Source organism: Stenella coeruleoalba (assembly GCF_951394435.1).
Source record: "Stenella coeruleoalba genome assembly, chromosome: 6".
Lineage (NCBI taxonomy): Eukaryota > Metazoa > Chordata > Mammalia > Artiodactyla > Delphinidae > Stenella > Stenella coeruleoalba.
Genome location: NC_137151.1, coordinates 59,035,099 through 59,059,133, shown reverse-complemented (window position 1 = coordinate 59,059,133; position 24,035 = coordinate 59,035,099). Strand labels below are relative to the sequence as shown.

The window sequence follows — 24,035 nt, the reverse complement described above, 5'->3', positions numbered from 1 at the left end:
TTACTTTTTAAAACATCAAACTATCTTCAAAGAAAACTTTTAAATAAAATTGGTTAATCATAATATGGCATGTTTTAAGCTAAGGGCTGTTTAGTCTGTTTAAGGTTGAGAATACCTACCATTCATTTTTAACGTTTAAAAAACCAAGAGAACATTCCCTACTTGATAAATAAAAAATGAAATCAGAGTAGCAGAAAGCACTGCATTGATATCTACAAGTGAAGCTGATTAGAAAATAAGTATCAAAGTATGAAAAAGCAAAATATTTAAAAACTTAGTCTCTTGCCTTAAGATAAATTGGGGGTAATGCATTTAGATAGCTTTGGGCAATTAAATATGTATCCACAAGTTCAATTAATCAGAAAATCATTTTTAAATGGCCTATAATTTTCAAAAGAATATGGATCTTTAATTAGTATGTTTCTAGAACATCCATACTAGCAATGTTCAGGTTATCCTTTGCAATTTCAGTAATCATAACAAGATAAAACGTGATTAAATACAGTCAACTAAAATGCAAATGACTATATGTGTATATCTGTAAAGTACATATTCATATTTTTACGCTTATGGGAAAAGGTTGCACCCACACCCACACACACACACAGTATCAGAAGGGGTACTAATTCCTGGCATGCTTGTCTCTGAATATAGGTATTAAATGACCTAGACCAATTCTTCTCACTCCCTGTAAGATTTCCAAATTGCCACCATCTCTGATGTTGCAGAAGGGGCACACCTAAAAACGTAAGTAGCACATAGGCAAGGAGCCTACTCATTCCCTCTGTGGTACATCATAGCAGCACAGAAGTGCCACCAAGGTCTACTTACTATATATTCAGATATAGAAGCACATCTGAGCTTTGAATGCTCAAAATGTAATACACAAAGCTGCATATTACCAAGCTACATGGGTAAAACGAATGTTAAGTAATATAAGGCTCTTTTCTTTACTATATGTTTTTTAAAATAAGTAGAAAAAGACATGGCAAGAAACAAAAACGCAGGTTTCCCAGCATTCAAATACTGAGCTGATAGTGAGACAGAGAAATTTTTCATAACTTTCCCAGTTTTCTGGCAAGTAGTTTTGTGCTCAGAATCCTAAGTTACAGGACAATTTGAATTCAATATGGACATATGTGATGTTATGATCTTATTCTAGACTACAAATTATCTGAACAGTAGTCATTTAAAATCCTGCCTGCATTCATCACTATAATAACAGAAGTTCTAAATATTTATTTTTTCTTTGTATCATCTAATATTATTATGAAGTCAAGATATACTCTTAGATGATAACTTAGCACTGTACATTTATTTCAAAATGCTTAATTTGCTATGAAAATGATTTGATTAAGACCAACAAAAATGTGATCTTTTAATACAAGTTTCAAAGTAATCAAACACCCATGGTTGCATTTTAAAGTTTAAAAGAAAAATATGCTAACCTGAAAAATGTATTGAATTTTACTCACTAGATTTAATTTACCAGATTTTGACAAATCTATTCCTATTAATTTCTCAGAAAACTGCTACAAAGAAAACATATCATTTATGAGTCTGTCGAACATAAAAGGACAAAGAAAAACACACTTCTGACAAATAGTATTTCTTTTGTTTGTCATTTAGTAATGCCATAACAGGTGAACGTGATTTGTATATTTAAAGAAATCATCACAAATTAATTTTTTTATGTTAATTACACAGATTTTAACTACATTGATAAATTTTACTTTCTTCCAGGGTAAATGCCTTTTCTGGAAATAAACATATCACTTGACTTTTTTTTATTACTTTTTGTTTCTGAATTCATGCTTGATAGATCAAGTGAGCGCAGTCCTTGAAATAACATTTAAAGTGGACCAAATTAAGATTCCAATAGTGTTAATCTCCCCTTGATGTAATTTAAAATGTGTAAACTGCCACTCGAAATAGAAGTGTAATTCCTGACCTTTAATCATTTGGCAGTCTTTTAGGCATAGGTGAATTACTGCACTGTTATTTGAACTGAAGCATCTCATAATATATATGTAACAGATTTTGTATGATGCAAAACTTTACAGCAAGCTATTTGAATGTTTATTAAAAAAATTCTCAAAATGACATGGAAACATGTTTATTGGATAAATAAAAGCACTTAGACATTAAGAGTGTACATTATTCAATAATTTACATCATCATAAGAAAACTGGGGCATGAGTTAACCAGTACAAACTACCAAACTATATTCATATTCCAGTCATACTCCCTGTAAAACTATTTAATTTTTACCTTAGTAAAGGATGTCTGTTTACATTAATTATTTTAAAGCATCAAAAATGTGAATTGCATTTCAGCAAAAAAATCCTAGTAATATATTCTTTAAGGCTAATGTTTATGTAATTATCTATCTAATGTAAAGTGCAAAAGAACTGTCTGACAACTGGGGTGGATTGGCATGGAACATTAGTTTTGCTAAGAGGAAGGGTTCTGTGGTTAAAAAAAAAAAAAGTTTGGAAAAAACTGGGTCAAATAAAATTAAATGAGATTTTCTGTACCTTAGGCTTTTTTAAGCTCCCTGAGGAAGGTGAGACTTTCCCAAATACGTTTGGTCATGGAAACTCCTTCTTCACAGACCTCCTATGACCAAAAGTCATAGGAACACCTTTGGAAAAGGATGACTTAGAGAATTGTGTGAAGAAGTTCTAACACAAAGTGTCATTTGGCAAAACTTATATGAGTCATGTCAAGCCATTTTAAAAGTTTTACCTCAACTATGAGCATCCAAATAAGGAAAATTATAAATGACCTCAGAATAGGACAGTAACAACCACCTGTATAAATCAGATGTTAAAATTCCATGCTACTGAGTCATAGTATCACCCTTATTCAACATGAATGATATAGTGTGTTTACATTAGCTTTTTCCTACAACACTTCTAATTAGAATTCGATATCTTTTATGACTCAGTTAACATGCTCTCACATTATCAAATATATGTTCATGAAAAAAAATTAACAGCCAGAGGACAAAATTACATGGATTATTTATTCACACATTTTTATAAAGCTGACCAAATGAATTCGACAGGTAATTATATAAAATTATCAATATCAACATGAATATACATTACTTCCTTTCTAGGATTTTTTTAAAGTGAAAGTTTATAAAAGGTTTTTGTTCAAGATACTACCATTCATCCTCCATTTTTAATGAAAAATTTTTAAATGAAAAACTATTAATTTGGTCACGAGCCATATTAAGATTATGCCATTTGCACCGTTAAGCTGGAAGATAGTCAGTTAAAGTGTAAGAAAAAATATGTGGTTTATTAAAACTTCATTAAGAAAGACTTTGGGGTTTGCCCAGAAAGGGACTGGATTAACTGCAGCAGCTTATACCAGGAATCTTAAATGCTAAGGACCTGGTGACTCCACTTTGCAATTTTTGTTAAAAACACCACTCAAAAATGCTTCCATGATGCCTACCATGCTTAGGACCCACATTACACCTAGTGGTAAAGACTTACTGGTTTACTAATGCCAAAATCACTGGCTAATGTTGTCAAGAAAGTCAAACTTATAATTTCTGAACATTTAAACAAAGTGGTAGATTACTGGAGTTTTTTAAACTTTCTATACAGTTAACAGCATTATGTATAAACAATTTAGTTTAAAAGGACAAATTTAAATATTGACATTTCATTAAAAATACGTCATTTCCAGAAAATCTAGATTTAGAAAAAGATGCCATTTTAGGTTACCTATAAAGCGCAGAGAAAAAAGTTATGTTTATTAAGAATTTTTTTCCACAGGAGACAATAAAACATATTGAAGAAAAATATATACTGCAAAAAATTTAAAAAGGAAAAACAATGCCTCCTGTAGTTTTATTTCACCATAGTTTAATTTATGGTTCACCTAAGGTGATTTAAGATAAAATTTTAGGAAGTACAATTTTCTTCTTCACAGGCAAAGACTCATGAGTTTCTGTTCTCTGATTATGTGATCAAAGAACAAACCCTATTACAAAGATGGCGCAAAATCTAGGCTTCCCCTTCTGGCTCACCCTCAAATACCAACAACTACAAACAAAATTTCCAAGTATAATTTATAACCTTCAGGTAAGTATAAGTTAGTTTTATCTAGGCTTTCATCATTTGGTTTCTTATATAATCTATCTTGTAAGTAAGAAAGAAAATTAAAACTAAGAGGTATTTATATCACTTAATCATATACCAATATTTATTATGCAGATATCCCTAAAGTTATAAATTTATATAAATATTACAAATACAAAAACATCTCTTTTACTGCTTTGCATGGTGAGCTAAAGTAAAAACACATAGAAAGAGAAGAGATTTAACAGACAGGAACATGGAAAAGCCCCAAAAGCTTTAATTCAAAGTAGTTCAGTTCATTTCTTCCAAGCAGAGAAATTCACAGTATTTCTTCAGCCTTCAAATTCTAGACTATCAAATTGTCATAGTGCCCTGCAAAAACTAATACATAAGCAAAATCACCAGCTGGTAACAACAAAATGGTTTTGGTTTTGATTAATTATATTCTACAGAAGCATTTTCACAAAAGGAGAAATTTTGAGTTTCTAAGGCTTGTAACTCAAACCAGTATTATACTAGTAGGGTAAAGTTGACCCTATAATTCCTACATAACGAAAATAAAACAAAACCTTGAAACACTAAAGAACATGTGAAATATAACCTCTCCTTCAGTTAAAAACAAAACAAACTTGGAATCAGGTTAACAGCAACCATCTGAAATGAGAAATGAACAGTTCCATTACCTATCATAGATGAAAATTTCCTATCTCTCTTAGAAGAAAGACCATCACAAGTAAATCACTCTTTATAAAAGCAATGGTAGTTTTGCCCTTAAAAATGATTTGGAACATAAACTGCCAAAAGTCTGTCATAAAATTTAAAAGTATTTTTATGTTTACTATAAAGTCAAATTGGTATTTCTACCACGATTGAATCTTACATTTGCGTTAAGCTGAAAAACATAAAGAATATGGTCTCTAAAATATATTATTTCCAGTACTGAAACCAGAGATCACTTAAATTTTTTGACAACTGTAAACATATACAAAACACAGTATAAATATCAAAAGTGTAATACAGGATACTTACATCATCATATATGAAACTCACAACCCCTTGTCGCAAGTGGTCTCTTCTCCTAAAGAAATCTTTAAACAAAAAAATTACTTTTTCTGTTATAATTTAAAATCTATAGTTTTAAATACTTGGTGTCCCCAGGTACTAAAAAATGAATAATTTTATAATCAAGTAAATCTTAAGTGATTTTATGTCCCAGGCAACTGAGATATGAAGAAAACTTTCCAAAACTGAGCTATAACAATTTTTCACTATTTATAATCCTCAATTTTTAAAGCCTTAAAGCTCTGATTAGATTTAATAGTGAATAAAGGGGGAAAATACATAATACCATCAACTTGCTGAACAAAGTGAGGGACACCATTCAAGAAAAAAGCTACATGATACTGTACCCATAAATGGTCCATACCTGTCAATGCTCGAAGCTTCACACAGCAAGCAACATAATCATCAAAGAAAATTCTGCCATTCTTGCTATAACGTTTAACAATAGTAGTTAATGTCTGAGGACTCAACCTATAACCTAGAAAAAGGGATTGCTAGATTAAAACTTCCAAAACTAAACATCAAAAGAACACAACAAACAATGCATTCTTGTTAATAAAGTCATAAAACAAATTAACATTCATTACATAAAAATATACATTAGAAACAAAACACATTCCAATTGAAATTGATCAAAGGTTTCATTACTAATAGTGAAGTGGTACATAATTCTCACAATTCTAGCTTTGTAAAAAAGTGATAGCTAGGAAAAAGAAAATATCTTTTTGTGTTTTTAAAATATATTTTGATTTTGAAATAAGGTCTAGTGTATGTCACAGGTTTTTTTAATGCATCAATATTTCAACCCTGTAATTTTATAGTTCTTTAAAGAATATCAGAGCTCTGGGTGTTTCTGGGAGGACTGGAGGTAGCTGTCCAGTTTTCCCAGCACCACTTATTAAAGAGGCTCTCTTTTCTCCATTGTATGTTCTTGCCTCCTTTGTCATAAATTAGGTGACCATATGTGTGTGGGTTTATCTCTGGGCTTTCTATCCTGTACCATTGAACTATATTTCTGTTTTTGTGCCAGTACCATACTGTCTTGATTACTGTAGCTTTGTAGTATAAAGTCAGGGAGCCTGATTCCTCCAGCTCCATTTTTCTTTGTCAAGATTGCTTTGGCTATTCGGGGCCTTTTGTGTTTCCATACAAATTGTAAAAATTTTTGTTCTAATTCTGTGAAGAATGCCATTGGTAATTTGATAGGGACTGCACTGAATCTGTAGATTGCTTTGGAATGGCAATCATCAAAAAATCTACAAACAATAAATGCTGGAGAGGGTGTGGTGAAAAGGGAACCCTCTTGCACTGTTGGTGGTAATGTAAATTGATACAGCCACTATGGAGAACAGTATGGAGATTCACTAAAAAACTAAAAATAGAACTACTACATGACCCAGCAGTCCCACTACTATATCCTGAGAAAACCATAACTCAAAGGACACATGTACCCCAATATGCATTGCAGCACTATTTACAATAGTCAGGACGTGTAAACAACCTACACGTCCAACGATAGATGACTGGATACAGAAAATGTGGTACATATATACAATGGAATATTACTCAGCCAGAAAAAGGAATGATACCCCAGTGTTCACTGCAGCACTATTTACGATAGCCATGTCATGTAAGCAGCCTAATTGTCCATCAACAGATGCATGGATACAGAAAATGTGGTATATATATATATATATATACAATGGAATATTACTCAGCCATAAAAGGGAATGAAATTGAGGGCTTCCCTGATGGTGCAGTGGTTAAGAATCTGCCTGCCAGTGCAGGGGACACAGGTTCGAGCCCTGGTCCAGGAAGATCTCACATGTCACAGAGCAACTAAGCCTGTGCGCCACAACTACTGAGCCTGCGCTCTAGAGCCCGCGAGCCACAACTACTGAAGCCCACATGCCTAGAGCCCGTGCTCCACAACAAGGGAAGCCACCACAATGAGAAGCTTGCACACTGCAATGAAGAGCACCCCCGCTCGCTGCAACTAGAGAAAGCCCGTGCACAGCAACAAAGACCCAACACAGCCATAAATAAATAAAAAAAAGAAAATCAAAGCACAGGTTATTAGTGATCTTTGCTATCATTCAAACCTATATTTCCCATTGACTATATTGCTTACAAGTGTCTTTTATAGTCAAAGAACATTTGAGAATCAACATGGTTACTCAGAGGGGGGAGAAATAGGAAAATGTTATTCCATTTTGTCCTATAACCCTTATTCTGTTTCTTCACAGATTTTCATCTTAACCACAGTCTTCTTACTATTTCCTTGGTTCTTCATTGTCTAGCCCAGTGGACTCCAAAAGTTTTTGAATGTGTACTTCTATGAGTAAAAAGTTTTGGATCACTCACTCCCATTATATGTGTATTCATTTAGTTTTAAATTCTATACATGAATTACTATTTGATTATTTACATTTTAAAGTATATATAAAACTAAAATTTAAAAAGAATGGAATAAAAGTAATTAAAAATATAAATTAATATATTCCACTTGTTGCACCCCTAGAGATTGTCTTATGTATTTAATGAATGTGTACACTTTACTGTGAAGAATGCTGCCTAGAATTATTGTCTTTATATATTAATGGATTAGTAGATTTAGACAAAAGACATTAATCCAGTCAAAGGGAAAAATAATAAAAACAAATGCAACAGAAGATAATTCTATGCATAGCTATAATGAAATACAATCCAGGAAACTTGCTAAAAGTAAATGAAAGGTATAAATTAATAGAAGTCATATATGCAAACTAATGTAATTATATGCAAATAAGCCCTGAGCTTTCTATTAGAGAATTATGATCTGGATGTGGGACTGATAAAATTCATAAGATTTTCCATAGCATTCTCAGTAAAAATAATTTGAATATCTTAAAATATCTCTGAAGACCTTAAATTTGAAAAATACAGAATACCTCTTTGTTACACTCAACTGCCTATGTGAACTCTTCGGTGGTTTTCTTTTTTGCAATTGGTTATATTAATTTTCCAACACTGTGCTGAATTAAGAACCAAGTTTAATTCATTAGGAATTAAGACTCTATAGTTGAACTATACATGTTTATATGGCCAGGACTGTCCCTAAAATGACCATCTATTAAAACATCTATTGATACAACGAAACTAATCATGGCTTTGACTTTAAATTGGAATTTGAGGTAATTTGCACTTGGTTCAGATTTCTGAAAGTTAAATAAAATCTTTCAAAACGTGAGTTCTGTTACAAAAGAATTTGTTTAAAAATGAGTGTAAATAAAATCACGAAAGTAAATACAATTAAGAAAAACTACTTAAAATTGCATTAACTGTAAACAAGTTAAACACCATTTATATTATCACTTTTTGAAAGAAAATAGACTGAGAACCTCAGCTTATCAGAGATATGCTAAAAATAAATTTACAGTCTTTTAAGATATTCTAAAATGTAGACTTCCCATTTTGAGGTCTTCCGGTGTCTGCTGTGTGTTCTACACTACATAAAAAAAAGAAGAAAAACCAAAAAAACAGGTTTTACTGCTAGAAAGCTAGACTATGTATGGAGACCTGTAATTGAGATAAGGCTTTGCTGTCAAATTAGAGATCTTACCAAGTTACAAAAGAATACAATATAAATGGTAAGTGAGTACAAACAATTAGAATAAATTTAAGTATACTCAACAAAGGAAATTCAGAAATTGTTTTATCAACCAGAGTGTATGAAAGATCATCTTTGGAAAACTCAGAAATAAAATGGTTTTGTTAAAGGTCTTAAATCAGAATGTATCTATAACCTTGAAATCAAATTGGACAACAGCTGGTGAAATAATATACCCTTTTATTACTTAGCAAATTTAAACAATTAATATTCATCTGAACAAAGATGACCTGGATCGACTCTAAAGAATTTAATATTCTTACCCATAGCAGCAATGGCTTGATTCAATTCATGACGCTCTACTGTGCCACTTCCGTCTTTATCAACAGTTATGAAATTTTGCTTCCAGGCATTAAGAGCTGCCCAAAGTTCTTTGAATTCATTAAATCCCATTTTTCCTGTGTAATCTCTCTGATAGTTTTATTAACAAAAATAAATTTTGATACCAAAGAATCTACCCGGACCCCAAACTCCAAATAATTGACTAAAATATTGTTAAGTTCACTTCTGCAAGAGTTAGCCAAATTTAGCATATAAATAGATTTCTGTGTAAAAATGGAAAAGAATGGAATTCAAACAGGATGTTACAAAGTATTGTTAAACTCTCTAGTTTACTATGATCATTTATATCTAACAATTGCCTTAATATTCTCTATTCCAATATTTTCTATTTTTAGTCAAGGATACATCCAACATGGCAATCATAATTCTGCAGGTTTCCAAACTGAAGGCTATAAAACATATTTATTATTTGAATTAAATTCTGCCTGATTTTATTTATATAAAATTACAACAATTTCTGTTTTCAAAACAAAACATTTCCACATTGCCAAACATACACAATCACCCAATGAACAAACTTTGAATGTTAGGCATGCATAGTAAAAAAAAAAAAAAAAAAAAAAGAGACTAAAATAAAAGTTACTACCTTCATACTACTCACATCTAGTAAGGGGATTTGGGTAATTAAATAAGCAATTATAAAATACTGAAAATTAAACAAGTGAAAAGGAGGGCTTCAGTCTTCCTAACACAAATGCCAAGTCAGGTTTAAGTAGAAGTTGTCATACACTGAGATCACATAACTTGAAAGTGTTAGAGATTTGGTTAAAGCTTGGGGTATATGGGAAGGAGAGGCATATGCATATAATGACTTCAGAAAGCCAGATGAGGACCAGGTCACGAAAGTCTTGAATGCCACCCTAAAGTTTTAGACCAATGGAAGTTACTAAAGGATTTTAAGGAACAGAGGGGCAATTCTAAAATTTCCATTTCAGAAACAGTAATTGACGAAGAACATACTAGAGAGTAAAGTAAGATGGATCTGGATGTAGGTAAACCATCTGGTAGTTTACTGCCATCAACCAAGTAAGAAAAAGATGAGCTTCAGAACTGAAAGCAACTGTTTTTTCTCGGGGGAGGGGAAAAGAAAGGAAGAAGAAATAAAGATAACAAGATAGTTTGCTATCTTAAAATCAGGGATTATTAGAAATATTAACACTTTCATATTTAAAGAACTATAACTGAGGACTCACTAGGCAGAATTTAATTTTTCTAAACCTTATCACAATTACATTCAACTAGCATGCTGATTTATCTCAAGACTAATTACACATAGTCCTGATAAAGGAGATATGTCAGTACAGTCAAGTTTACAAAGTTCTTACTAGTAGCTCATTAAAATAAATGAACGAATAAATAAAAATGCTTAAAATTATTTTACTTTATGCTATTTGATAAAATATTTTGAAATTTTTATAAAGAAAAAAACTATTTCAGCTAAATTTTAGACCCATTGAAGAAAATTATAAAACAATCCAAAAGTTAAAAGAGCTTTCTTTGAATGTTTCATATGGTGTCAATGTTAGAATAGGTGGTTACAGTATTTTCAGACTGACAATTCAACTGACAGTGAATAGCATTTACTATGAGCCAGGTAGTGTGTGTTTTGTGATTTCACATAAACATGCCAAACCTATCCTAGCCCCAATTTTACAAATAAAGCAACTGTGGCCCAGAAAGATAAAGTTTCCCACGTTCACTAGCTAATAGGTGGAAGAGTCAGGATTGGAGCCCAGTGCTCCTTCATACAAAAACTACTCAGGCAAGGAGGGGGAGAAATCTCTGGAATGGCATTCCATCATTTTGTCAAGTAAATGACATCTGTTTTGCCTTAAAGTTAACATGGCACACATTCATTAAGTGGGAGAATCTGAATTGATGATAATAAATGACAAAAATTGAGTCATCAAATAAGCAGACCTTCAATCAATCTCAAAATAGGACCAAGTATATGTAAGATTAAATATCTCTGACGAAGAATGGAGGGAGAGAATTTTTAGGAAAGTTGACAGATTTTCCCTTTCTTCCCACACCCCATTAGAATGGGCAGAATTAAACTGAATTTCTAAAAGTTGTAATCCTTTAGAGAAGAAGAGAATGAGAGAGAAAACAAAGGAATAAAATTTTGCAAGTTGGAAAAGTAGGTGGACCTAAGTTGACAACCTAGATCTGAGAAAGTGGCTTCCTGAACTTGCAATAAGACAACCTGAGAAGCAGCCTGGTTATCCTGGAGGAGACTCCAAACGTTTAAGGACTGGCAGTACGTCTGAAAATGGGTGTGAATGTAGAGACAAAAACCAAAGGACTGACTGAATGTCTATCTAAGGAGCCTTTAGAGCCCCAAATTCCCCTCCTTGCTTCAGCTACATGGATGGCTACTCCCACGCCGGTAGACATCTGGGGTTTTATTCTCTGGAGAGGGCTGTGCACTACAGGAAACCAGGCATAGATGAGGACAGGACTATCTACTAAGACAAGGAAATTCAATGACAATTTACAAAAGACTGAGAACCCTGATGAGTCCTCCCTCCTCCGCTCCAGACAGAAGATCAACTGGACAACCAGCCCCAAAGGAAATCCCGAAAGATCCTGATACCCAGTGCTGGAGGACACACTGCCCAGCCAAACCACCAGACTCTGAAGTCTACAGTCAACACCCAGCCTGGCTCTCAGGGCTTCTAACTGGCATTTTAGTTAAATATGAGCAAGCTAGGATCATCAGACACCTGAGAAAAGCACCTAACATAAAAGACAGCCAAACAAACAACGTGGGGAAAAAAACTGGAGGAAGTAGGTTATGTAGGAAGAAAAAAGCTTAAAAAAAAATACATTAACAATCTCAGAGATAAGGGAAGACATCGCATTCATGAAAAAAGAACAAAGGCTCTTGGATTTTAAAAACATGATAGGAGAAATGAAAGACTCAATGGAAGGTTTCGAAAATAAAGCTGAGTGCTCGCTTCAGCAGCACATATACTAAAATTGGAACAATACAGAAAGTAGCATGGCCCTTGCACAAGGATGACACGCAAGTTTGTTCTGTGAAGCGTCCCATAGTTAAAAAAGAAAAAGAAAATAAAGTTGAGGAAATTTCCCCAAAAGTAGAGGAAAATAAGAGGTAGGAGAGAAAAGGTAAGAAAAGCGACCCAGTCCAAAGACACATTCCAGAAAGAAAAAATGGAGAAAACAGCGCTGAACTAATCCAAATGAGTCTTCAGATTAGGAGTGCCCACTGCATTCCCCACACAACCAGGCACAGCACTGTGACATTTCAGACTAGGGACAAAGAAGATCTCACAAGCCTCCACACAGTAATAATAAACGACATACAGGCAGGAAACAAAAGATAAAGCAACAATGGAAGCTGGAAACAATGGAGCAATACCTTTAAAATTCTAAGTCAAAATGATTTGTAATCTGGAGTTCTATACCTGGCCAATCACTTAATTCTGAGGATAGAATGAAAGCATTTTCAGAGAAAGTCTCAAAAAATTTACCTCCTATGCACTTTTATTAAGAAGCTAATTCAATATATTTTATCAAATTTAAAATGACAACAAGGGATGGAATGAAGGGGAGATCCAACTCAAGAGAGAGAAGAAAGGGCTCCAGGAGTGCAAGCATGACAGCTATGCACAGAAAACGAAGCACAACAGAAAGCTCCTGGATGAAGATTAATTTCAGAAAAAGCAAAAAGTTACATTAAAAGAAAAAGTAATCATATGTTATTACAAGACTCAGGAAGAGCATTTAGATAGTAACAATAAGGCAAATATTGATTAGTGAGCTAATGAAAATTACTTAACAGCAGATGGATGAGGGAGCTCCTGTGTAGAGTACAGGGACACAGGTGAGAGGGTTACATCCTCATCACCCACGGCAGGACATAATAATTGATGATCATTAAAAGTGAAAATCCATAGTGATAAAGGCATGCTATTTTGAGATATGGAGGCAAATTTCAAAAGAATTAGCTGAAGAACTTTAAAGAGATTTTTCTCTGCGAGTGGTTAACATTGGGGAGGGAGGAATGCATGCTGAACAGTATTTTCATAACAAGCTTTGCAGAATTATTTGGTTCTTTGAACTATGTGCATGTATATGTGATAAAAATTTTTTTTAATATTTTAAGTATAGAAACAAAAAAGTTAGAAAATGAATTTCCTAGTCCAATTTTAACAGAGAAAAAAAAAGATCTCACGAGAAAAAGTTCCACTAATTCCAGACTGTGTTAAACATTTCTGAAGTTCTTCAGCATCCACTTCACCATCCTGTTACAAAATAATTATAACCTGATTAATAAAATCAGCTGTATAAAAGCATACTAAAATGCTAACTAACTGTTCTAGGCCGATCAATAAATATGCAATCTTCAAAATACTACTCTATTATCAACTACAAAATTATAGAGATAATTATTGACGGCAAAGGCACATTAGAGAACATCACACAACATGAATACTTTTTTCACAATCGAATTTTATTCTATTAAATTATTCAGGTATTTCAAATATAAGTTGTATTCTCTACTTCTGAAAAATAGCATAATCACTCTGTCCTATAATAGTGCAAAGTAATACCTTGTGAGAATCATTATACCTCTACTTAAAATAGTTAGAAAAATGCCTAAAATGCTAAAATGCGTTCAGAGAAGTCTCAAACACTTTCCTTTCATGCCCATTTTGAGAGGAGATTATTTCTAAAGGATACTGAATCTTTAACTGGGAAGAGAAAATATCTTTTTCCTCCACAGCATTAACCTCAGCAAAGTTTTAGAGTCCCCTCTGATTTTTTGTCCAAATATTCTTGTTTGACCTTCCTATGGGAAAAAATTTTTTTTTATCACAAGTAACCACAATGGAAGTGAAACAGGTTGAATACTCTCATTATGTTTCAGTACCTCATCCTATTTTCTACAAAAATAAAGAGTAATTTACTTGGAAGCATCACATACACTGTCACAAATTCAAAACAACAGCTCTGAGAAAGGATTAAGGAGGCAAATTTAAAACACGTAATTTGTAAGAACCCAAGAAAAAAACAAAACTTTTACAAACTACTTCTAAGAAGTATTATAGACACTTCTAAGGAGTATTATAAACATTATCAGGCAAGTGAGAGACTAACCTTTAAATATAAGGAAGTTTAAGAAAACTCAGTAGTCACAGTTATGTTTTAATGCGATATTAAAAAAATTAACGCAAAAATTCTGTGAATAAATATCCAGTTTTTAAACAAAGGATCTGACCCTGTGCTTGCATCATTCACTTCATTTGTCTCTTGATTTTGACCCTGTTTAGGTCTATCAAGCCTGTTAGATTTACCTGACGGTTTTACATTTTTAAGATATTAAAGTATGTACTGGTTTATTTATTGTATTTTAGTCTGCTTGTTTCTGGAAAATAAACCCAAGTATTTATTAGAACAACTTAACTCAAGGGAAAGGATTTTATATTTCAGTGAAGTCTGATTCTGGACACAATCTAGGTGGGGAAAATCACAAAACCACTAGGTACGGAAGGGTGACACGGAGAGAGGAAGGGAAGCGTGGAAGGGGACAAAAGGTTAGGGGAGGGGTGAGGAGAATAAACAAAAACTTCACTCACTGTAAGTTTAAGGAACCAATATTCCAAAGTATGTGGAAAAATCTAATGTTCAGAAAGACAGTCCACAAGAATGAACCATTTCAGAACAAATTCATACAGGATGAAAGAATTTTATAGAGCAATCATTAAAACAAGTATGCTAAGAAAATGCAGAGAAATAAATGAACAGATATGTTCCATTTAGAAAGAATAAAAAATTCATCCATTTAACATATATCTATTGAACAACCTAACACGTTCAAGCACCATTAAATGGACTAAGTACCAAGCCGTGTCCAAAACAAATTCCTCGCCTTCATAGAGGTTACATTTTAGTGGTGGGAGACAGGCGGTAAAGCAGAAATTACATCTGATGGTAGTAAGTGCTGAGGGAAAAAATACAGCAGAGTAAAGGTGCTAAGAAGGAGTGTTGTGGAGTACGGCGAGGAGGCCAATGGTATTTTACATAGATGGTAAAGCAGAGCCTTTTGGTAAAGCAGGCGAATTTTGAGAGATTTGAAGAAAGTGAAGGAGCGAGCTATGCAGACATCTGAGGGAGAGTGCTCTAGGCCCGAGTTGTCCAAAACAGAAGCCACTAGCCCCACATTCCACCGAGCACTTAAATGTGCCTAGTCTGAACAGAGATGTTCTGTTAGTGTAAAATACACACCAGATTTCCAAGACTTAGTAACCACGACATAGAGTAAAATATCTTATTAATAAGTTTTACATGATTACATGTTGAAATGTTAATCTTTTTTGATACACTGGGTTAGATAAAATATTGTATTAAAATTAATTTCACCTATTTCTTTTTACTCCTTAAAATGCACTACTTGGAGGCTTGAGAACTACACATGTGGCTTGCGTTTGTCGCTCACACTCTATTTAATTTGGACAGTGCAGTTCTAGGCAAAGAGAACAAGTGTAAGGGTCGGAGGATGTTCTTGTAAGGGTCGGAGGATGTTCTTCACTCACTCACCTTGAGCACGCCTCTCCCTGTACCGTTATCATTTCCCACAGGTCTATCTCCCTGACTAGACAGAGATCGTCTAGGTCAGTATCTGAGTTTCATTTACCTTTCATCCCCAGACCCTAGCCCAGTATCTAGTACAAAGCAAGTTAGCTGTTTGGTAGAATGTAGATAATTCCTTTGGTTCTTCACTAAACTGTAGTCATTTCTGACAGTTTGTAGCCATATTCATTTACTATTTCAAAAGGTTGAAACTATTACAATTTCTCATTCAAGTATGGATTAAATTTAAAAGTCTAAAACCCAATTAACGAATGAAATTCTATTTTGCATGTGTTTTTATAGAATTTTGGAGTTTTTCTAATAACCTGAATAGCTTTGCTGAAAGTTATTTATCACTATCAGAAAGCATTATCCTGGTACACTACTTCATACTCGTATTTCATACATTTTATAAAAACATGTTATCTTAATTAACTAACAAGCAGTGTCTTCCTAAATTATAAGGAGAAAATCCAAGTGATCGTTTTGGATCTCTTTACAGGCAGTTTGAGCTGAGGATTGTGATCAACTATCTAAACCCTCAACTAAATTACCTATCATTAGGGGTAGAAAACTGCATTTTCTAATTAAATATTAAGAGCTTTAGATAGATAATTAACAAAAAATCAATTGCCCTTGGTTAGGTTAACTGATAGGCAGCAAGATTTTGAAATGATATTCAAGTTCAAGTCCTATTTGTTAGGCTAATCAATCTTAATCTCTACTTACTCATCTATAATAAAAGAGCACATCCATCTGACCTACCTCACAGAGCTGCTGTGTGGAAAAATGCAAGCAGTGTGCACATTAAAGTTGAAGTTGTTGGTATTATCAAGATACTTCTGTGTGTATACGTGTGTGTGCCTGTGTGTATTTATGAACGTACTAACCAGAATTTCCCTGAATCAATTGATGATTGAATCATTACTGTTAGGAAAACATCCTCCTATAAAAAGGGACACTGCAGAAACTTTTAATTGGACATTTCTCAGAGTATCTTTAATTATGAGGCCTATCAAAAAAGAATATAGCTGCAGAGGTGAGTTTGGTAACTAGGTTCTAGGATCATAATGTATAAATCTGATACTACACTTGAACCCTTAAAGCCAGACAAAATTCATCATATAAGAGAACTGTCTAAATATTTGGATGAAAAATTGAAAATGAGATAGTTTATGCATCCATTCAATGACTAATATAATCCTAGTGCCTCCTGGGTAAGAGACAATATGACAAGGGCCACGTCCTTATGGAATTTAATTATTCAAAAGCACAAGACTGAAAAATTTAAGGAAAGTATCAAATAGTACAATCATAGCAAATTATTGTTGACAACTGTGACAATGAAATAGTTCTTAAGTCAAAAAAAGTCTCTAAATATATATGTCTGGTTCTTACGTTTTAAGTTGTAATTTTATAAAATGGATTTATTATATAGTCAGCTATAGATAACATACTTATTCCCAGTATTATACTTAAGAGTTCCTTGCAGATAAGAGTGGCATAATGCAACAGTTAGGATTGCATTTAACTACAAAACAATTAGAAAATGTTATAAAAGGGGCTTAAACAAATCAATATTTATTGTTTTTATACAAGAAGTCTGGGGCTATGCAGAACAAGACTCTGTGGCAACTTAATGAGGCCATCAATCTCTTTCCATGTTTCCACATTCCCCATCCATAGGCCTTTATCTCAAGCTTGTTGCCTCAAGATCACAATGTGGCTGCAGCACCTCCATACTGCAAGTCCCCTTTCCAGGCAGTAGGATGAAGGCAGAGAAAGGGCCAACACTAGTTCCAGGAAAGCTTTCCTCATTTGGAAAAGGAAAGCATCCCAAAGAAATTACACCTACATCTCAATGGCCAGTCTTATGGCACATGGTTACCTTTATAGAAAGGTGTCTGAGATGGTATTAGGGCTTTCCAACCACTACCACACGTGAAAAGGGAAAAGGAGGTTTTGAATGGAATTCGGGTAGCCAAAACAAAGTGTCTGCCATACGTAATAATTCTGTGCATATCCTCTATTTATAGAAGGGCACATGGGACCTAGTGAACATTTAAGTGATTGAATAATGAATGGAAAATGTTACCAAACTTCTATGAAATTCTATGCACTCAATAAATCATTCTTGACCACTATAAAAGAAAAGAGACATGGACTGTGACTGAGACCCAAGTATGAATCTCTGTCTCTGCTCATTAGTCTGGTATTTGTCCCTTCGTTCTGCCTTGTTTCCTTTATCTTTTCCTGATTTGCTTTACCATCCTCAAGCCTCTCCCGGAAACATCCACAATTTACAAGTCTCCTTTGTGATACTCTGCCCCAGCTTCCTCAAGGAGATTTACATACAGATCTCTTTTTCGCAGATCCTATCTGGCTCAATCTCCACGCACCACCCTGGTTACTCCTAACGTGTCAGACATCAAACTAACAGACTTTTTAATGAGATAATTATGACTACCCTCATCTCTGAGCTCAAGAAGAAAATGAGTCTAGATAAGTTTAAAATGCAAGTTTCATATACATTTAAAATGACACACTAAATAAAAGAGCTGACATTTGTTTTAAGTTGCAATCAGTTTTTAAAACTGATATTTGTGCTATATATTTAGGATTTTACCTGGTCAGCAACAGCAGTGAAGTATGTCCACATGGGGTCTCCCGCTGAAGAATAACTGTCCGGATAAGCTGGGTATGCAGGGTATCCACCAGGGAGCACAGCTGGCCCTGTTCCTGGCATTGGCTGTCCCATTTGCATCTGATTGCTAAAATTTCCAAGCTATTAAGAGTGAAAAAGGAGAAGGTTATTAATACAAATATTACCCATTATCCACTGAAGTTGGTTTAAAAGAAAATACTTATGAGAAGTCCATTGAAAAGCAAAACTCGAGTTACTGAAAGCTCCCAAATTATCACAAAAGCTGTTAGCTACAAACTGCGAGATGCCCTGCATTACTTAATTCAGCTCATCAACAAATGTTATCCAACATGTTTTAAAGTGTTGAAGAAAAAAGAAGTCTCTAGCCTCTAAGAATGAGGCACACTTTAAAAAAGTAAAAAATACAAGAAGCAAAAAGTAAAAAATACAAGAAAATTTCACCTAGAGTAAAACTAAGAAGTAGTATACCTAAAATACAAGAAACTTTCACCTAGAGTAAAACTAAGAAGTAGTATACCTAAAGACACATACATAGAATACATGGGAAATACAATACAACAAAACTGTGAATGAATCATGGGAAGATGCATAGGGCTAACATCCCCTCCACTAGAAAATACTTATTTTTTAAAAAGCAAGATATCAATGAACAGAACAATAAAGTGATAATTCCAACAATAGTCCTCTTCAAAACTGATAAGAATAACAACAACGAGAATACCAATAATAATAATACTCAGCTAATGTTTATTGAGAGCTTTTTATATTGCAGGTACTGTTCTAACGACTTTCCATCTACCATGTGATTTGATTTCCCAACAACTCAGTGAGATATGAAAGTACTATCCTTTTTTCAGTTGAGAACGTGAAACTTCAAGAGGTTTCCTGAATTAGTTAAGGTCAAATGGCTAGTAAGAAATAGATCATGATTCAAATATAAAGCTGACCCCAGAGACTACATACTGTTTGTTTCCTGCTATGGCTCTGGTTACTGTCTTCTTTTCACTTTGGAACTTGGTATACTTTTTTTTATATCTTAGAGAGATATTTTGCTCACTGTTTTTAATGAGTCTGGAGGAGGAATAAGTATCAAGATTGTTCATTATTCCATTTGGAACAAAAATCTTGATCTGCATCTTTGAAGAATAAGCAGAAATTGATGGGCAAAAAGAGAAAAGAATTCTAAGAGGGGGAAAAAGGCAAAAGGTAGGAGCCTTTAGTGGCAGTTTGAAAAGCTGCAGCATGGGATATGGTAAAGGCAAAAGGTATGCAGAAAGTATGGGAGCTCCAGGAAATGTGTTCAAGGATCAAAAACTAGATTATGAAGCAATGAAGTATAAGAAAGGGAACAATAAACATTAAAACAATATAATGAATTTGAAAAAAAAGTAACTTTAAAAGTTATTCTTTGCAAAGCGACAGACTGTCAAAGGAGAGGCCAATTTCTGGAATAAAAAAGAGAAGTGTATATAACCACAAAGAGAATTCAAATTAAAAAATACATATTAACAAATGCTTATGAACACCTCTTTACCAATACATTTGAAAATGTAGGGGCTTCCCTCGTGGCACAGTGGTTAAGAATCCGCCTGCCAATGCAAGGGCCATGGGTTCGAGCCCTGGTCCGGGAAGATCCCACATGCCGCAGAGCAACTAAGCCCGTGTGTCACAACTACTGAGCCTGCACTCTAGAGTCTGCGAGCCACGAGCCACAACTACTGAAGCCCGCGTGCCTAGAGCCCATGCTCCACAACAAGAGAAGCCACCGCAGTGAGAAGCCCACGCACGCAATGAAGAGTAGCCCCAGCTCTCCCCAACTAGAAAAAGCCCGCGCGCAGCAATGAAGACCCAACATAGCCAAAAATAAAATAAATAAATAAAATAAAGTTTAAAAATTAAAAAAAAAATGTAAATGAAATGGGCCTTCTAAAAGTATCTAAATTCTATAAATTACAAATACTGATTCAAGGAAAAAAAACTTCCTATTTCTAATAAGGGTAACTAGGATAAGATCAATCTTCACACACACAAAAAAAATTTTCATAAAATATTATTTTTTAATATTAAAGGAAAAAGGTAAAATTTCCTCACTCATACGGGGAAACTTCCAGGCCAATACTGGGGGACAAGTCTAGACCCAGAGGTAAAAGGATTAGCGAAATTCCCAAAGCAGCTTTTGCTCTGAGGCAAAAAACAAACACCTAGACTTTGGTTCCAAGGCCTGCCTCCAAGGACGTGGAGGGCAATCAAGGCCTGGGGCATATCCAAGAAATTAAGGCTTACTGGAGACCCTCACACCTTAAGCTTCACAGAAGGAAAACTGAAAAAACTTTTTTCTAAGAAGAGAGGCCAAACTAAATATAAGCCTATTAGCGAAAAGCTCATGTTGAGGTGGTGCCAGGAGACTGGCTATAGACCCTCTACTGTGGCATCTCCATGTGTGCCTGGAGGGTTCAGCATACTTGTTTTTTAATCAAAGTCAGGCAAGCAGTATTATATGAAGAACCTGGCCTTAGGAATAACCTTCTATCTACCTTTCCTTCCTGTCTCGCAATATTAACTTCTCCAAAATCCAAAAATGTCAGAGCCTGGTGGAGGCCAGATTAAAGATGGTTGCAAATTCTTTGCAACCTTTCCCCTGCAAAGGCAAAGACTTTCTCTACTCCCTTGAATCTGGGCTGGGCCTGTTTCAGCTTTATCTGGTAGAAACTGCACCACATGCATTCCAGGCTTAAGACTTTAAGAGGACACACAGCTTTAGTTTCTCTCTTAGAACATGGCCAGCATGAAGAAGCTCAAGACCCATGTGGAAGGGCCCACATGGAGGGAAACTCAGACCCTTAGCCTACAAAGTAAACCCTGAAGAGTAGTTTATAATAAATTCATATTTCAAGTTGTCTTCCCAATAGTTTCAAATGAATCAAAACTCACCATTAGGTCATCATTGTCATGACCTGGTAATGCGACTGAAGAAAACCTTGGACTTGTGTCAGCAATGTCATTTTCATGTAGTTTTGCACACTTTTGAATCTTTAGTATTCTCTTTGATCCCTAGTTTCGTCCCAGAAATTTTCAACTACTTGTCCATTTTGTGAGGGTTACTTTGGATAAACTAGATCATATAATCTGTAACCCTGGAGAATTCTGCACATATAAACTGTGTAATAAGTCACAACAGGCTGCATAGAACTCCACTTCATACCTCAGGATACCAGCTGTACCTTATGTCAGTGTTCTTCAAACATTTGCTTCCCTATCCCTAAAACAATGTTGAAAAGTTATATACTTTTCCCCACAGTTTATGTTGACATTTGACGTTCTTAAGTCAAATGTATTAGGCATTAAGCAATGCCTAATACACTGTAAATCTTGACATTCACAAATGATGTCTTACATCACTCTTTGGAAAGTATCCGTTGCTATCTACATACTATAATGACCTGATACTTGCTCCTATCCATTTTTTTTTTTTAAGAGAAATGAAAAGGCTCTTCTGGAACACTCAGAAATTTTACCTTTTTCCTTTTATTCTTGGAACTTATTTTTTATTCTATTTCTTCCTCATCTGTATAAGCTTTCTATGCTTAAAATGTATCATTATGCTTGAAAATACTGATCACACTATAACACTTACCTAAAATAAAAATATGTATGTAAACTGAAATTTTAAATTTTGTTTTATTTCCTGTTACCATAATGGATACTACAGTCACAACTCCCAACTCCCAAAAGTGATGCAGGATAAACGGTTACGTAAGGAAGTATAATCTTCTCCACCTCCCCACTCCCCCATCCCCGCCCCCAAATTCTAGAAGAACACTGTCCTTGGTAGAATAGTAAACATTAGGAGACATTTAGCATACCTTAATTTATTCATAAGCAACATAGAGAACAGAAAAGAAGTGGTCAAAAAATTCAGGAAAAGGATGTCTAGCAAAACCGGGGAGGAGGGGGTTAGGAGGATTGGACGGAGGGCGCACCACAAAAGATTACTGGAACAAGAAAAAGGATGCTTTGTTCCTCCATTCCAGGGAAGAAATTTCTAAAAACACTCCACACCCTTGGCTCCACAAGGACTCGTCTAAGGGTTCCTCAGGGACCAGAACACCTGCGGCTCCCCGCTCGGCCCCAGCCCCGGCTTCCTACACGGCGCGAAGTCCCGGCGCCGCCGAGTACCAGAGGCGGGCGAAGTTAGCAGGCGCCGCCCGCCGGAGCGCCACACCCCGCGGAGGCAGAGGCCGCGCCGAAGCGGCCAGGACTCACCCTTCCTCCGTATCGCGGGTAGGCCATGACAATCTTGCGAACGTCAACCGTCACCCTCCGAGTCAGCGTCCGCCAGGCTGGAAGAAAAGCGGAGGTACAGCTGCAGGTGAAAGTGAGATTGACGGACTCGCCGGCCGCGCCGTTCACTTCCTCGAGACCAACCCCCCCGGAGTCCAGCTCTGCCCTACTCAGCTCGGATTGGCTGAGACCGGCCCTTCGGAGCCTATAGTACCTAAGCCCGCCCCTTCCCCGAGGCTAGTCCCATCCATCTCGTCTCTGATTGGCTTCACGCGGCCAACCTTTTCCTACTCCTCTTTTATTGACTCGCTCGGGTCTTGCGCTCTCTCCTCGCTAAACCGAGAATCCTTTGCAACAGTAACTTCCACCCTCTTTGGAAAGGCTCTGTAGGTCGGTTTCTTTTCTCCTTAGAAACCCAGACCAGCAAGTGCATGGCCTCTTTTAACCTCCACTCTTTTGAAGCTGGGCTACCGAATACTTATCTATGAATTTCAAAACTTGAAGAGTTACTTACATCTATTTTTCCGTAGCGTTGATGTCACATCATCAAAACTATGAAACCTTGACCTCTACTCCAAAGGTAGTGCTTCTGAGCTAAAACTCTCTTGACACCAAGTTTTACCAAAAGGTTATTATAGTTTGTTAGATAAATGGTGACCGGAAGTTGCCAGATTTAGCAAATAAAAATACAGGATGTCCAGTTAAATTTTTTTTTTTTTTTGCGGTACGCGGGCCTCTCACTGCTGTGGCCTCTCCCGCCACGGAGCACAGGCTCCGGATGCGCAGGCCCAGCGGCCATGGCTCACGCACCCAGAAACTCCGCGGCATGTGGGATCCTCCCGGATCAGGTCACGAACTCGTGTCCCCTGCATCGGCAGGCGGACTCTCAACCACTGCGCCACCAGGAAGCCCTAGTTAAATTTTATTCTAAAAAAAAAATGAAATTTTTAAAATATGAGTATGTCCCAAACATTGCATGGATCATACTTATACCAAAAAAATTATTCGCTGTTTACACGCTGATAATATACAAGGCATCCTATATATTATCTGGCAACCCGACAAATGACTCAACATTTGGGCAAACTCTTTAAGTTGTGCCTCCTAATTATATCTGTAAGGTCGGATCTTAACAAACGGCACCACGAAACAGAGGAAAGCTTCAAGTGAGCTTTATTAGGGAGCGCTCGCAGGCGAGGTTCACTGGCCCGAGAGAAAGGGGCCAGAGAAATCGCGCCCGGGCGAGGCTTGGGCAAGATTTTATAGGGGAAGAAGGGAAAGGGGTGTGGTGAATCTGGGAGGGCGCAGGGTATTCCTTATTTGGTGGTCTTTTCGG

At 35.5% G+C, this 24,035-nt stretch overlaps 1 protein-coding gene across 5 annotated transcripts; it reads right to left on the bottom strand.

Annotated features, from left to right (window-relative positions):
• Positions 1 to 1,666: 1,666 nt before the first annotated feature.
• Positions 1,667 to 23,288, bottom strand: GCA (grancalcin). Of its 5 annotated transcripts, none has more exons than XM_079924466.1 (8): positions 22,682 to 22,831; positions 18,380 to 18,538; positions 13,355 to 13,424; positions 9,499 to 9,542; positions 9,075 to 9,222; positions 5,527 to 5,640; positions 5,130 to 5,188; positions 1,667 to 4,754 (listed from the first exon to the last, which is right to left on the bottom strand). In XM_079924466.1, exons 1-8 carry the CDS (start codon positions 22,706 to 22,708, stop codon positions 4,713 to 4,715), a joined length of 663 nt encoding a protein of 220 aa, XP_079780592.1. In that variant the 5' UTR covers positions 22,709 to 22,831; the 3' UTR covers positions 1,667 to 4,712. The 5 variants fall into 5 exon arrangements, with proteins under 5 accessions (XP_079780592.1, XP_079780593.1, XP_079780594.1 ...); XM_079924467.1 differs by having other exon boundaries at positions 1,667 to 4,481; XM_079924468.1 differs by lacking the exon at positions 5,130 to 5,188 and having other exon boundaries at positions 1,667 to 4,481.
• Positions 23,289 to 24,035: the final 747 nt, after the last annotated feature.

Excerpts from the sequence above, each read along its gene's own strand:
- GCA (XM_079924465.1), bottom strand. The coding sequence starts at position 22,708 with ATGGCCTACCCGCGATACGGAGGAAGG. Across the intron at positions 18,539-22,681 it reads ACCCGCGATACGGAGGAAGG|CTTGGAAATTTTAGCAATCA; the intron begins GTGAGTCCTGGC and ends CACTCTTAATAG. Across the intron at positions 9,223-9,498 it reads TTATGATTGCCATGTTGGAT|AGAGATTACACAGGAAAAAT; the intron begins GTATCCTTGACT and ends TAAAACTATCAG.